The sequence below is a fragment of the Podarcis vaucheri genome (assembly GCF_965113315.1).
Source record: "Podarcis vaucheri genome assembly, chromosome: 17".
In the NCBI taxonomy this organism is placed as follows: domain Eukaryota; kingdom Metazoa; phylum Chordata; class Lepidosauria; order Squamata; family Lacertidae; genus Podarcis; species Podarcis vaucheri.
The window spans coordinates 27,732,584-27,747,102 of NC_138755.1; the positions used below are offsets into that span (position 1 = coordinate 27,732,584).

At 43.4% G+C, this 14,519-nt stretch overlaps 1 protein-coding gene across 4 annotated transcripts in view; it reads right to left on the minus strand.

Moving 5' to 3' along the window:
* PALM2AKAP2 (PALM2 and AKAP2 fusion) overlaps positions 1-14,519 on the minus strand; it is a 224,259-nt gene that overhangs the window by 133,758 nt on the left and 75,982 nt on the right. For all 4 annotated transcript variants that reach the window (XM_082204585.1, XM_082204582.1, XM_082204584.1 and 1 more), the window contains exon 4: positions 708-822. In XM_082204585.1, coding sequence (XP_082060711.1) covers positions 708-822 — 115 coding nt within the window. The remainder of the gene's footprint in view (positions 1-707; positions 823-14,519) is intronic.

Consider the following 14,519-nt stretch of genomic DNA (forward strand, 5'->3'; position numbering starts at 1 on the left):
TCCCCCTACAGGTTGTTAACCCTTGCATGACTCCCTGCAGAGTAGGCAGGAGTCAAGTATAGTCTGTTTGGATCCAGTGCCTAAGCCAATACCACTCACATTCTGTAACCAATAATGTTGTGGCCTTTTTTAGCCCGTTAACCTAAAATGCTTGTGTCCATGTGTCTTTTTTCATCACAAAGTGGGGAGCGGGGACTCGACTCACAACCTGGTTATTGCAGTGACATTTTGTTTGCAGTTACTCCTGTCACAGGGAGTACTTTGACTCAATGCCAACGTCTCTATAAGCTGCATCTCTCGTCTGAGCTGAGCTTGCAAATGGGCAGGCAGCATGCACAGGTCAGAAGAAAGTGGCATGAAACCAGTGTCTTCCAAATCACACCCACCCACTTCCCTCCACACAGAAAGCAGGACGATGCTTGTACGCACGCATTCCACACACATGAAATATTCGAGAATCTGGATCTTTCACATAAATCAATTTTTGTAGAAGGAAAAGCAGGTTTTTGAGTACCCTATTCCAGAATACAATGATGCCAATGTCAAATAGCAGCATGCAAAAAATCCAAATAAAACCCACAAACTGTAAGTGGCAAGCGTGGAAAGGCCCATCATTTTTTCAAAAGAAAAATCTCTCACTTCAACATCTCACACTTTATTTGTAGATGATCAGGTTGTTGTTTTTAATTAAAAAGAAATGCTTTTACCTTTTGCAAGTCCTCAAAGGATCTCTCCGTTTCCTTTAGTTTCTCTAAGATGATTTTCTCTTTGGCAGATATTTGGGATTCTTCAGTTTCTAGTTTTCCTATTTCTTGTTCTAACCTGGAAAATATATCAAATAACGTTTTAGTTGTCTGGGGAAAACATCTCATCTTATGCTCTCTGTTTGGCTTCCTAGCTGAAAAACAGTTTCTTTGGATGTTCCCTTTTGCCCACATACATCTTACAACCTTTTGTGACAAGTTCTCCATCAAGGCTAATTTAAAAAAAGGGTTAGATGAATCAGTCAGGGGTCAGCTTGCCTCCTGAAAAAAATGTTAATTTACCCAGCCTCGTACATCATTTGGTTTCTTAATGACTAATTACTAAATATAATGACTGGCGCCTGATTAACCCAACACGGCTCACAGACATGCAAGCCAGCATTCGATATTATAGTTAACAATTGATTGATTGATTGATTGATTGATTGATTATTGCATTATTTCTTTTGAGGAGGTCTCTCCTGCTCCTCATTTCATTCCCCAAACAACCCTGCAACATAAATGTGAGCTTCATTGGCTGAGTGAGGATCTGAATGCAGGTTTTGGAGCAATATTATAACTGTTGAGTTCCTTCTTTACCCCAAGAGGTGCCAGGTTAAAAGGTTTCTTGTAGAAGTGGCAGGAAAAGTGATGAAATGCAGTATAACCCACCACCCACGATTGATAAAAATTGATGTTTGTTATCTTCTTTTGTGAACTTCTGGGGGGGGAAACAGTAATCAACAGCAATTTCCTTGTGCTATGTACAATGAATGTCTTAGAAACCTAACTTAACTTGTAAAATAAGCACAACCTTGCAATGCACTACCATAAACAACCTCAGCAGTAATTGGCCCATGCACAGTAGACATACCTTTTGTTTGTACTTGGAATACAGCCTTTAAAAACATTGTACTGTACAGATCCTTCCTTCCTCCTCTCCTGTCTTGTAATTGTCACCAGACACCTGACAAGGAAGCCATTTCCTTGTTCTTGTCTCCTGAGTGCATTGCAAGCCCAAATCTCAAACACGAGTAGCAATCAGGCCAAACAATCCAAGACTGAGCTCAGAGATTGATTAAGACTTGGAGAGTACCCGAGCGAGGAACAGAGCAATGGGCAGTGTGTGAAATTGATTTATACCTTTGCTACCCTTCAGCCAAACAGTTTCCATATTGGAAAATCAAATTACACTGGAAAGCAGCCATTAAAACAGTTTAAAGCTCCACAATACTGGGAGGAGATGAAAACTTTTGCCTCATGTTGAAAAGCCTTTCTGGGAGGCAAACTCCATATGCAAGGTGTCACCGCTGAAAAGATTCCTCCCCTTATCACCTCCCACCATACTTCAGTTGATCATGCCACACAGAGAAAAGCCTTCACTGATGATCTCAGCACATAGACAGGTTGATATGGGAACAGGTGTTCTTTCAAGTGCCCAGCTCCCAAGCTCCAGGGAGCTTTAAAGCAGGGATAAGGAAACTCTGGCAACTCCATATGTTGCAGGATTACATTTGCCATCCACCCTGATGTCAGGACAGGTGTCAGGAGTGGACCGGCAACAACTCACACAGTGTTATTCAAAGAAACAAACAGCACAGGAGGCCAAGCCTGGCGAGTACAGTGACTCTTCCCAGCAGATCTTGGCCCAAGGAGGCTGTTGCAAGGAATGAAGGTCTTTGCCTCCCCACAACTCCCTAAGTCTCCTCCTCCCCCCAGGTCCTTCCCAAGCAATCTGAGACTCTGATGTCTTGTCTGCCTTTGCTCCACCCTCTTCATACCTCTCCGGGTTCTGGGAGACTGGGGGGAGAGGAGCAGGTCACAGCAGGAGGGGGAGACCCCCTGGCTTCTTCAGCAGCCTGCCTCATCTCTGCCTCTGGCCCAGCCTCTTCTTCCACCTCTGATTCTGGACTCCTCTCTGCCACAGCCCCTTCCTGCTCACCAAACCCTGTTACCTCTTCAGCTTCTGATACTTCCTCCTCCTCCTCTGCACATTTTTTCTTCTGTGTCATTCACATCACAGTTCTTTCAAAAGTGATGGCTCCTGTGAAGAGTACCATCACACAAAAGTGTTTTTGATGGCTCGTAATACTGTTGAATTAGCACTCAGTCGAAGAACCAGGACTCTAGCCTTATCCCTTTGGCAGATGAAGAATGTAAGGACTTTATATATACTGGACAGCCTTTGTCCATGGAGTAACCGTTCTTAGAGTATTCCTTGGTTTGGAATTGACATAAATCCTCTTAGATGGATTCTATCTCCCCAAGACCCTTTAAGCAACTGTGGCATCCATGCTTTGCTTTCCCATGTCATCCGGCTTAGCCTCTCTGGGTTAAGGCTCCTGATTTTGTCTTCAAAGCCAGGATTGCTTTGTTATCTACTTTTGTAGTTGTCTGAGAGAAAAATATAACTTGGAACTTTCCCTGTCTTTTCCATTTGCACAGGACCAGAACCACTGGTCATTTGTTATTCTGTAAAAAAAGCTTTAAAATCTATGGTGGTCGGTTCCTCCCAGTCCTAAATCTACAGGGTTGTGAGCTGATTCAAATGTTGTATTTCTGCACACACATTGCATAAATTGGTGACACACGGACTGGACTTAACTAGAATGGAATAATGAAATCCAAAACTCCACAGGGTCTCCCAGTTAACATACAAGAGCAGTTTGTTACCCTGTGTTACTGATGAACCCTCCTTTTGATCCATTTACAAAACAGGAAAGCACATACAGTTGTACCTTGGTTATCAAACGGCTTAGCTGCCGAACAAATTGGCTCCCGAACGCTGCAAACCTGGAAGTAAGTGTTCCGGTTTGTGAACGTTTTTCGGAAGCCAAATATCTGGTGCAGCTTGAGTGCAGGAAGCCATGCCTTGTTTTTTGAATGGTTTGGGGAGTCGAATGGACTCCTGGAATGGATTCTGTTCGAGAACCCAGGTACCACTGTATATCAAGGGGGTGAATTGGCTTTTAGTAGTCTAGGTATGTCAGGAATTTGTTGCCACTGGCAAAGATAAGGTTCAGGACTTTCCCCTCAGAAACTTGGTCTCTTAGCCCCTACGCTACTCCAGCATAACAAAACTGCATTCTACGATCCCAAAGCCTTGGAGTTTTCCCCTTTTCTCTTAGCAAACGGATGCAATCTTAAAAAAAAATAAAAATGGGCTCCAGACCACCCTCCTTTTTAATACCATTTAGGGAAATTAGTTTTGATAAAGAAGTGGGAGGCCTGTTCAGTGTGGAGGACCACTCTGGGAATTGATGAGCCTTAGGGCTATTGCTGGCTTTCAAATTTCATTAATCTTATTAACACAGATTGCTTTTTGCTACCCTCATTAAAACGGAATTGTAATTGCTAAACCAAGATTTGCAGCCACATTGCACTTGAACTGCTATCTGTTCTTGGTGGGGATATTAGTAGTTCTGAGAGCTGGAGACCATCACGAACCATTGCTGGCATATATTCGCCCTGTGTTAAAATCATTAATATTTTTGAAAGTAAATATGAATGCATATATCTATGGACAGTTATAACCAGTGATTTTTTTAAAGAAAAAAAGTTAGCAGTACTCACCATTAAGTTGTTACAGTAAGTGTCACACTTTTTAGCATTGGGTGTGTGTGTGAAGTGCTGGTACTGTGTACCTTTGTGTACCTCCAGAAAAAAGCACTGGTTATAACTAACTAAATTAAAAATGACGTATCTACCCATTTCCAGCACTAACTTGCATCTGCTGTGGTTCTACAGTGTAGAAGGTGGGGGACCCTGATTTTTCTTTTAATACGTCGTGGACCTGGCGTTTTGTGCACTATAAATAGAGCAAGTAGCAGCAGGACATGGAAATAATTTTAAAGAATTTGCATCATCCGCCTTCAGTATATGCCAGGAATGCGTAATAGAAGGCAGCCTTTTCAAAAATAGGAATTCTGCATTTGCAACAAAACATAAGTCAGAATTATGGAGCTCGTTTCTAATGCACGACAACAGGGGCAACCCTCACCAGCAGGATTAGGTAGGTGTCTATTGAGTTAAAGCATTTGAAATTAGGACGGAAGGCACAGAACATAGGAAGAGCCCTGCTGGGTCAGGTGAAAGGCTCCTCTGGTCTAATGTTCTGTTCTGACAGTGGCCAACCAGATGCCTATGGCAAGCTCACAAGCTGAGTGCAACATCACTTTCCCCGCCTGCAATTTTCAGCAACTGGCATCCAGAATACTGCGCAATATTGTGGAAAGGGAGCATAGCCACTGTGGCTAATAGCATGCTGTGCTAAGGAAACGTATTGAGTAGCTGGCGCAATGCATCACGTTCTGCTTCCTGGACTAGCACCGCTTTGCTGGACATGAATTTAGACTTGCACCGTTATCTGTAGCAGCAAAACCAGGTCTGCCATCAACAGAGAGAAGAGTTTGGATTTGATATTCCACTTTTTATCACTACCCTAAGGAGTCTCAAAGCGGCTAACAATCTCCTTTCCCTTCCTCTCCCACAACAAACACTCTGTGAGGTGAGTGGGGCTGAGAGACTTCAGAGAAGTGTGACTGGCCCAAGGTCACCCAGCAGCTGCATGCGGAGGAGCGGGGAATCAAACCCAGTTCACCAGATTACGAGTCCACCACTCTGAACCACTACACCACACTGGCTCTCACACTGGCAGCCAACTCCAGTTCCACAACGAGGGGCAGGGGGCAGGAACGTAAGGAGAGTCTCATGGATCAGACCAGTGGCCCGTCTAATCCAGCATCATGTTCACACAGTGGCCAACCAGATGCTTATGGGAAGCACAATATCGGGACCCGATACATGCATTCTATGCACACACACTGATAGATAGGGCCCTGAGAACATCTTAGCACAAAATTACAAGTGATGCTAGGAAATCTATGACAGTTCTGGAGTTTGTTTGTTTTTTAATGGACAATGCAGGCATGTAAGGACCACATATTTGAATAATATCACTGGACGTAGAGTGGGCTTAACCATTTCCTCTCAGTTTTCGAGAAGAGGTTCCATTCTGATCACAGAGAGACCATGGGGGAAAGGGTACCTCCTCCTCCTCCTGTGCCATAGCTGCCATCAAATGTATAGCCTTCAAGCCTGCCTTTCCCTTTCTATAAAAGAAGAGGGTGTGTATAGCCAACAAAGTCCACGTATGAGCAGGATGACTTCTGCCTGACCATTGAAATTTGCCCTCCTGCTCTTCTCCTCGTGTGCCTCAAATCTATTCTAGAAGGTTGAGGGTGATGGTTTTTTATTACGCTTATTTAACTATATTTTATCCGTCTACAGACCCACATGTGTGGGTTGAGACAAATGGATCAGCTTACATTTAAGAGCTTGTGGCTGAGCAGAGTTTAAATCCCATCTTAAGCAGTTTAATTGAAAGCATAGGAATTAGTCACTGGTTGAATTCTCCTTTTTGATACCCCGTTTATCAAAGAAACAGGCTACAGGCTGGAAAGTAAGTTTAAAACAGTCAAGCATTCATCCTTAGCGGCAACAGTGGTAAAAATATATGCAGGTGAACCAAGATGACCTGTGGCACGAAAGGAGCAGAGACCTGTAAGCATTAAAAAAAAAAAGTTTGGAAAATAAAAAATAACAAAGGAACTCATCACACTGACCATCAAAGGATTCCTTGAAGCATTGTGAATAAGCCAGTGAGCTCGGAAAAACCACGAATTCTTCATTCTCTGGTGTTATAAATTAATCTTCTGACTAGTTTACTTGTACAACAGTTATATCCACTGTATTAAACTTTTACTGCAATGGTTTTCCCCAGAGAATCTTGGGGATCATCGTTGGGTGAAGTTGCTGAGAATTTTCCATTAGTTCCTGTCCAGGAACTGCATTTCCCAGGATTTCCCTGTGAGAGGGAATGACTATTAAATCAGATACACATCTGCAATATATACCTGCCCATTATTTCATTTTCATTTTCCCTTAACAAATATTTAAACCAGAGAGATCCAAATGTATTTGCTAAATGTAGGTTTTGAAATGGAATGTGATTTTTTTTAAAAACACACACCCAGTTTTCACAATTTAGTTTGCCTTTGATTCTAACACCTTCATTGTGATTCTCTGTTTTTTACCTGAAAGTCAAGTTCTATCGATTTCAGTTACTGTCTTTCAATTTATTCTCTCTCTCTCTCTTTTTTTGATGGGGTGGCAATCCCAAATCATAAGCTTCATATGAAATGGCAGAAGCCAACCAATGAACTCCAAGGTAACAAAGCAAAATAGCATTGGATAGAAAAAAAAATGTTGTGCAAAAAAGTGCAGTGCTTGGAAGAATATTAAAAATGCACACCTCTTTGTTGCAGTTCACGCCGAAAGCAAACTCCAGATGTTACTTTAAGTGAGCATCGCACCAGATGCAAAAACCTGAATAGGTGATCCTAAGAAGAAGAACTCTTCTTTCTTTCTTTCTTTCTTTCTTTCTTTCTTTCTTTCTTTCTTTCTTTCCAAGGGGAAATGTATGAAAAGCTCACTCTTGACAGATTGCCTCTCACTGCTGATCTTTTAGATGCACCCAGCTGTGTCGCTGCTGCTTTCACGTTGCACTGATTTGATTCCAAAAGCATGGGGGAAGGGGTATTCCTTTCTGCAAGAGCAGAAGCAGGGCCCTTGCCGTCTGTGGGTGGTTGCATGCTGTACAATGCACATGCACAATAAAAAGAAAAGAGCTGGTCTTTGCTTCCATCTCTTCTCACCTCTGGGCAGCTTCCTTTTGCCAGAAGATGCTTTAGAAAGATGCCCATCAATGGTCCCCTTTTTTGATGAACTGACAGAAGACTCTAACCAAGAGTGCTAAACTTTCCCAAAGCACTGGGAGTGAAGCTCCATGGTGATACAGCATCACTTTGACTAGGGCTTGTAGGTATAATACGGTGGGGACCTTATTATATGTTCCAGGAGTGGTGGTGAGTTTCAGCTCCTGTGAATTTCACACCCCTACAACCAAAACTGTTCTGGGGGATTTCAGTCCTCCTTCCTCTGTCTACCCTGCAAAATTTGAGTCAGCGCTACTAACTAATTTTTAGGCCAGCAGTAGAGAAGCAGAGTTGTAGAAGGAGCAAGCAGGCACTCCAGCAGCTGATACGCTGCCTCTGCCTCTGATCCTTCATACTCCAAGATGCTTTCAATATCCTTTCTATCTCCTTTTCTCTCTCTTAGAGTCAAATGTTCCACCCTATCGTGAGCAGAAAAATGGGGATGCAACATTTTCACCAAATATCCTCCATTATCAGAAATAATTCTATCCAGAGAAATTTAGGCCCAGTTAATCGTGTGGGTTAAACCACAGAACCTAGGACTTGCCGATCAGAAGGTTGGCGGTTCGAATCCTTGTGATGGGGTGAGCTCCCGTTGCTTGGTCCCTGCTCTTGCCAACCTAGCAGTTCGAAAGCATGTCAAAGTGCAAGTAGATAAATAGGTACCACTCTGGCGGGAAGATAAATGGCGCTGCTCTGGTTCACCAGAAGCGGCTTATTCATGCTGGCCACATGACCTGGAAGCTGTACGCCGGCTCCCTCAGCCAATAAAGCGAGATGAGCACCACAACCCCAGAGTTGGTCACAACTGGACCTAATGGTCATGGGTCCCTTTACCTTTACCTTTAATCTTAAACAAAACTATATTGCTAGTTTAAACTGGTGGATGAAGGAAATAATAGCTTAAGGTGGAAGGAATGGGGGGCACCACTGCTTCCTTCAACAATATAATTGATGGCATCCACATGTGCTGGAAATTCTCAATCCATGGTAGCAATATGGTTCTCAATCTCAATCTCCATGGTGGCAATATTGGGGATGTGCATCACTCAATATTCTCCAGGTGTTCCCTGCTTAAATTCTTCAATACTTCAGGAGAAGAGGGAGTGTGAGAAATAAAATTCTCAGAATTTCTCAGAAAATTGTTGCTTCCAACTTCAAAGTCATCTCCAGACTATTTTGTTGCTCAGAATGGTGTTATTTTCTGAAGACTGGATCCTAGGCCATCGGGAACAGTATTCTGCTTTCATTTAGTCACAATTCAAATGACCAAAATTCAATTCCGATTGCATCATTTATGAGTAAATGTTGACAATCAGCAAGGCAGCCTGGAAAGTCTCCAGAATGAAGACCCATTAATTCAGCAATCTTATCTTGAGAGAAAGAATGGTGCAAACAGGCCCTGCTCCTTGTTTAAGATGGCTTTAGTCCATGCGAACTCATGCCTTGATAGTCATTCCTTTGATAACTGTTCAGTCTCTTGAGAAGAACATCAACACATGTGACCGAACTTATCGACATCTGTGTATCTCCCACGAAAACACTGCATTCCCGAGTTTTAAATGTATCTTGTTAACAACACCCTCAAAGTGTTGACGGGTTTTCTCAGCACCTTCCCATGGTGAATGACTTTTAAGTTCAATTCATCTGTGATAGAAACCTAGCTGACTTTTGTTGCATACTTATAGTCACACAAGCACAGTCACCAGGAAGTAATGCATAAGCCACCACTTAAAAATGCACTCTCAAGTCCCAAGGGTAAAATATTGGTAGGGGACCATATTGCATTATGTAGAGGAGAAAGTTTAGTAGGGCCAACTGTTGCTGAGGATAAACTGTATAAACAGTTATACTGGTCTGAAGGGACATGATGCAGCTAAGTCAGGAGCTGACCAGTGCCTGCATGGGAGACTCCCTTGATGGAACAATGGTGGGGTATAAATATAAATGTTTCTTTTTTCAAAATAAAACAAAAGTGGTGCTTTGCTTTAATGCCTTCCATTTTTAAAAAAGTAATATTTTATTCTTTTTCCATATTGAAAGTTATATTTGTTACTCAACAATTATACTCAAAATCAACAAAACTAGTGACTTCCTGCTCCCCCAACATCAATGTTTATAACCCAAATTACATACAATTGCATTGTTAAGGTTCCATCTTATCTACAGTGGTACCTCTGGTTGCGAATGGGATCCGTTCCGGAGGTCCGGCCGCATCCCGAGGAATTCACAACAGGAGGTGCTGCTTCTGCGCATGCGCACAGCGTGGTTTAGTGCTTCTGCGTGTGCGACGAAACCCAGAAAAATACTGCCAGGTTTGCCGCATACATATCCCGAAGGATACATAACCAGAGGTAAATGCCAGTAGAGGTAAAACTGTAATTCCACCCTCTCTTACATGCTTCTTAATAGACAGTCATACCTCATGTTAAATTTGCTTCAGGTTGTGCATTTTCAGATTGCATCCTGCAGCGACCCGGAAGTACCGGAAAGGGTTACTTCTGGGTTTCGCCACTCGTGCATGCGCAGATGCGCAAAATGATGCCACGTGCATGCGTAGAAGGGGCGAATCGCAACCCGAGCGTGCGCAGATGTGGGTTGCGTTCTTTTCAGGTTGCGAACAGGCCTCTGGAACAGATCCCGTTCGCAACCAGAGGTACCACTGTATTCTACTATTTTCTTACACCTCAAATCTCTTCTAGGTCAAATCCATCTGCTTCAGTTCATTTGTATGTGCAAATGCCTTTTCTGTCCAGGGGAAAAAAAGAAAGAAAAGCCTCAGACCACCCTGCCATCCCATGTCTTAGCCACATGTGATAATCTAACTTCTGAGGATGAAGGATTGAGTCTGTTTTTGGTCAATGCCCATTTAGATGTGCTCATTTTTAAGTCTGATCACTTCCGTTTCTGCATTGTTCTGCATTTTTATTTTAAAAGCATGCAAACATTTGGTTTTATGTAAGCATTTTATCACAAAACACATTTTGCACATTTCTGGTACTTTTTTCTAGCTAACAACTGCAGTGTATCACAGAATTAAGAGAGGGTAGCTGGATTCTTTTCCCATTCTTTTCTAGGGAGTGAGATTCAGGCCTGTTCACTTAAAAATGCAGATGGAACAATTCACCTAACAAAATCCTTAAGCCTCTTTTCTACCCAATGGCATTTCCAAAGTACTCATTTGTGGGGTTTTTTTAACCTGCCTCTCAGTGTAATGAGTGGTTTTTCTGTCCTCCAAGACAACCCTATCCCCAAGAGCAGGTTCATTTCCTATTTTAAGGAAGTAAATAGTTGGGATGTAAATATTATTCTTCCTAAAATACATCCATTGTTCGGAATAGCTGAATACAGACAATGGTGCAATGTACCTGTGAGCATAGCATTGTCTGTTGATTTGCACTCCAGGGGCCATTGCTCAAGATGCCTCATTGAAAAGAATTAACCCCACACCCTCCAACCTAAGGAAAAGTGGGACATTCCAGGATCAAATCAGAAACCAGGATGGCTTCTGTAAATCTGGGATTCTCCCTGGAAAATAGGAACACTTGGAGGGGCTGGAAGTCTGGTGGCCCATGAGAACAACCAAGGTAGGATCAATACCCTGCAGTTTTACTGCTCAAACCAGTAAATAATAGCCAGCTAGTAACATGAAGGGACGTGGGTGGTGCTGTGGTCTAAACCACAGAGCCTAGGGCTTGCCAATCGGAAGGTCGGTGGTTCGAATCCCCGCAGCGGGGTGAGCTCCCATTGCTCGGTCCCTGCTCCTGCCCACATAGCAGTTCAAAAGCACGTCAAGTGCAAGTAGATAAATAGGCACCACTTCGGTGGGAAGGTAAATGGCGTTTCCGTGTGCTGCTCTGGTTTGCCAGTCATCCTGGCAACATGACCCGGAAGCTGTACGCCGGCTCCCTCGGCCAATAAAGCGAGATGAGCACCGCAACCCCAGAGTTGTTCATGATGGCCCTTGTGGTCTCTTCCAACTCTATGATTCTATGATTCTATGATTCTATGACTGGACTTAATGGTCAGGGGTACCTTTACCTTGCAATATGAAGCAAAAACACACAGCTGGATTTAAAAAAAATTAAGAACACAAGAAGAATCTGCTGATCAGGCCAATGCCCCATCTAGACTAGCATCCTGTTCTCATACTGACCAATCAGATGCCTATGTGAAGCCTGAGAGCAGGATATGAGCACATCAGCACCCTTTTTACTTGCAATTCCCCAAAACTGGCACCCAACAGTGGAGGTACAACACAGTCAGCTAGCAGCTACTGAAAGGCTTATCCACACACGAAACTTGTCTAATCCTCTTTCGAAGCCACCCAAGTTGAACTCAAGACAAGGGCGGGTCCTCTCTCCCTCTTGCATCTATGTGGAGCCATCCCTTCCAAAGAACAGCCCAGAGAATCAACAACAGCATCCTGCTTCCCTTCCACTAACTTGATTTTTCCTTAGAGTTTTTGGACATCAACCTTTTCCTAACGCAATTTCTGACGTGACAAAAATTTCTGCTTTCATTGAAAGCCGTTTCATTCCAGTGAGACAACAATTCCAAGGTTATTCCAAGTGCTCTTGTTCCTTGCAAATCAAGCCAATCAGGAAGCTCCATGATTCGCGGACTCTGTGCTCCATTTACTGTTTCCACCCTTCAGTGTTTCCTGCCATTGTTCTTACAAATGCCTCTGAAATGAGTGTGATGTGTCAGTTCTCTTGAGTTGCCGCCCTTACCTTCAGTTAGGGGAATTTGAGGGGCTATTTCAGAGGAAGTGAAACTGAAAAGCTTCTCTTTCAATGTGGCTTTAGGCTGCCATTTCCCAGGACAAGAAGCAGATTCTGGGAAGAGAGGCTGGCAGTGATTAATGAATGGAAGAAGCCAGCCAGCCAACACTTGTTCCTTCTCCTGCCTATGCTCAGACAGATGAGAATGAAAGCTGGCTGTCAAAAGATGAATGGAATTTGCCTCCTTATCAGTAGAAAGTGCTGAAGGGCAGCGGCAGGCAGCTCCAAGTTCAGAATTTTAATATGAGCTGCTCTATCTTTCTGAGTGCTTCCAGACTGTTTGCTTTTATTTGGGTGGGATTCAATCATTTGCCGGAAGGGGGGGGGAAATCAGGCTGCACCCCACCAGACTTTTTTGCAATAAGGAAAGTGGTAATAATAATAATAATAATAATAATAATAATAATAATAATAATAATATATTATTTATACCCCGCCCATCTGGCTGGGTTTCCCCAGCCACTCTGGGTGGCTTCCAACAAAATATTAAAACACAGTAATGCATCAAACATTAAAAGCTTCCCTAAACAGGGCTGCCTTCAGATGTCTTCTAAAAGCCTGGTAGTTGTTTTTCTCTTTGACATCTGGTGGGAGGGCGTTCAACAGGGCAGGTGCCACTACCGAGAAGGCCCTCTGCCTGGTTCCCTGTGATTTGGCTTCTCGCAGTGAGGGAACTGCCAGAAGGCCCTCGGCTCTGGACTCCAGTGTCCAGGCAGAATGATGGGGGTGGAGACGCTCCTTCAGCTATGAGGAAAGATGCTAACCATTGCTTGACATAACACTACCACCACCAATAATATGCCGCCCATCTGTCTGGGTTACCCCAGTCACTCTGGGCAGCTTCCAACAAAACAGTAAAACATGAAACATTTTGCTAATTAAAATGCTGGGGGCTTCCTGGAAATGAATCCTTGCCAAAAACCTGCTTTTAGACCCTACTCTCCATGATGGTGATTTCAATAATAAAATACTGATTTTTTTAAAAAAGGCATTGTGCTGTGTGCCTTGATTCTACAGTGTATTCATTTCTGTGACAAGTGAAGACGCACCTTTTTGTCAGGCTTTTAGAGGTGGCGAGGTGTGATGGGTGAAGTCATTTCTAAATACGACACTGCCACTGTATTAATGACATAGGTATTTTATGGGAATTTGTTTTAATGGTTTTATTATGTGTTGCTTTTTTATTTTGTTGTACACCACCCTGTGACTATGGAGCTGTAGGGTGGTGTAACCATAAATAAATAAATGTTGCCTGGTCTGCTAATGACAGCTGGATAATCAGGCAACATTAAGCCGTGTCTGCACTGGGTCAGGCAATGGCGTAGCATGGGTTGCCAGTGCCCGGGGCAGCATGGAGGGGTTGGGTGGGAGGAAGGGAAACGGACAGAATATGCATGCACATTCAATGTTGTTATGTACTAAACTTGGATCCTAGAATAATAGGCAAGTAGGAGCCTAGAATGCAACAACTGATTGGCTTGCAGGAAAAGACCAATCAGGCTCCAGGAGGAAGTTAATCAGCCTATTAGGCTGGTAGCATCGTAGAATGCAACAACTGGTTGGCCTGCAGGAAAAGACCAATCAGGCTCCAGGAGGGAAGCAGAATCAGCCAATCAGACGGGACTCATTGTGTAAATAATGTATATAAAAGCCTGGGGTTTGGGGGGCAATTCAATCACTGTGTTACAAGCTGCAATAAAGAGCATGAAATCACTACAGGACTCCAAGTGTATTTCAAACTGCCTAACAAGAGTCCGCATCACCCAGGAGATTGCAGCCACAGAGATAAGAAAAGAAGAGTCGTTCCATTGTCTGGAGAGGTCTCTTCCTGGTTCACATGGAGAAGCTGTTTTTAACAGAGCCCAGCAACCGAAGTGTGCAACTGTATTGAGCCAGTACCTAACAATTTTACACCCAGGGCAACCACCACTGGGTCCCACGACACTACGCCACTGGGGGCCAGACTTAGACCAACGGGTATCAGCCCAGGAAAAGTGTACTTAACTTCCAAAGCCATCCAAGTCAGAAGCTGTACATATCAATGATTGCAAAGACAGGAAATAAGGGTTTTGGAGGAGCATTTCTGATCCTTTGCTCACATCAAATGAAGCTAACTCAAGCTGAGTCATAACTGTCTCATTTCCAGATGGCTTTCAAGCCAGAAGTAAGGGCAGCATGCTTAACGGCATCACAGCATCAATTTAGGAAAACAAAAC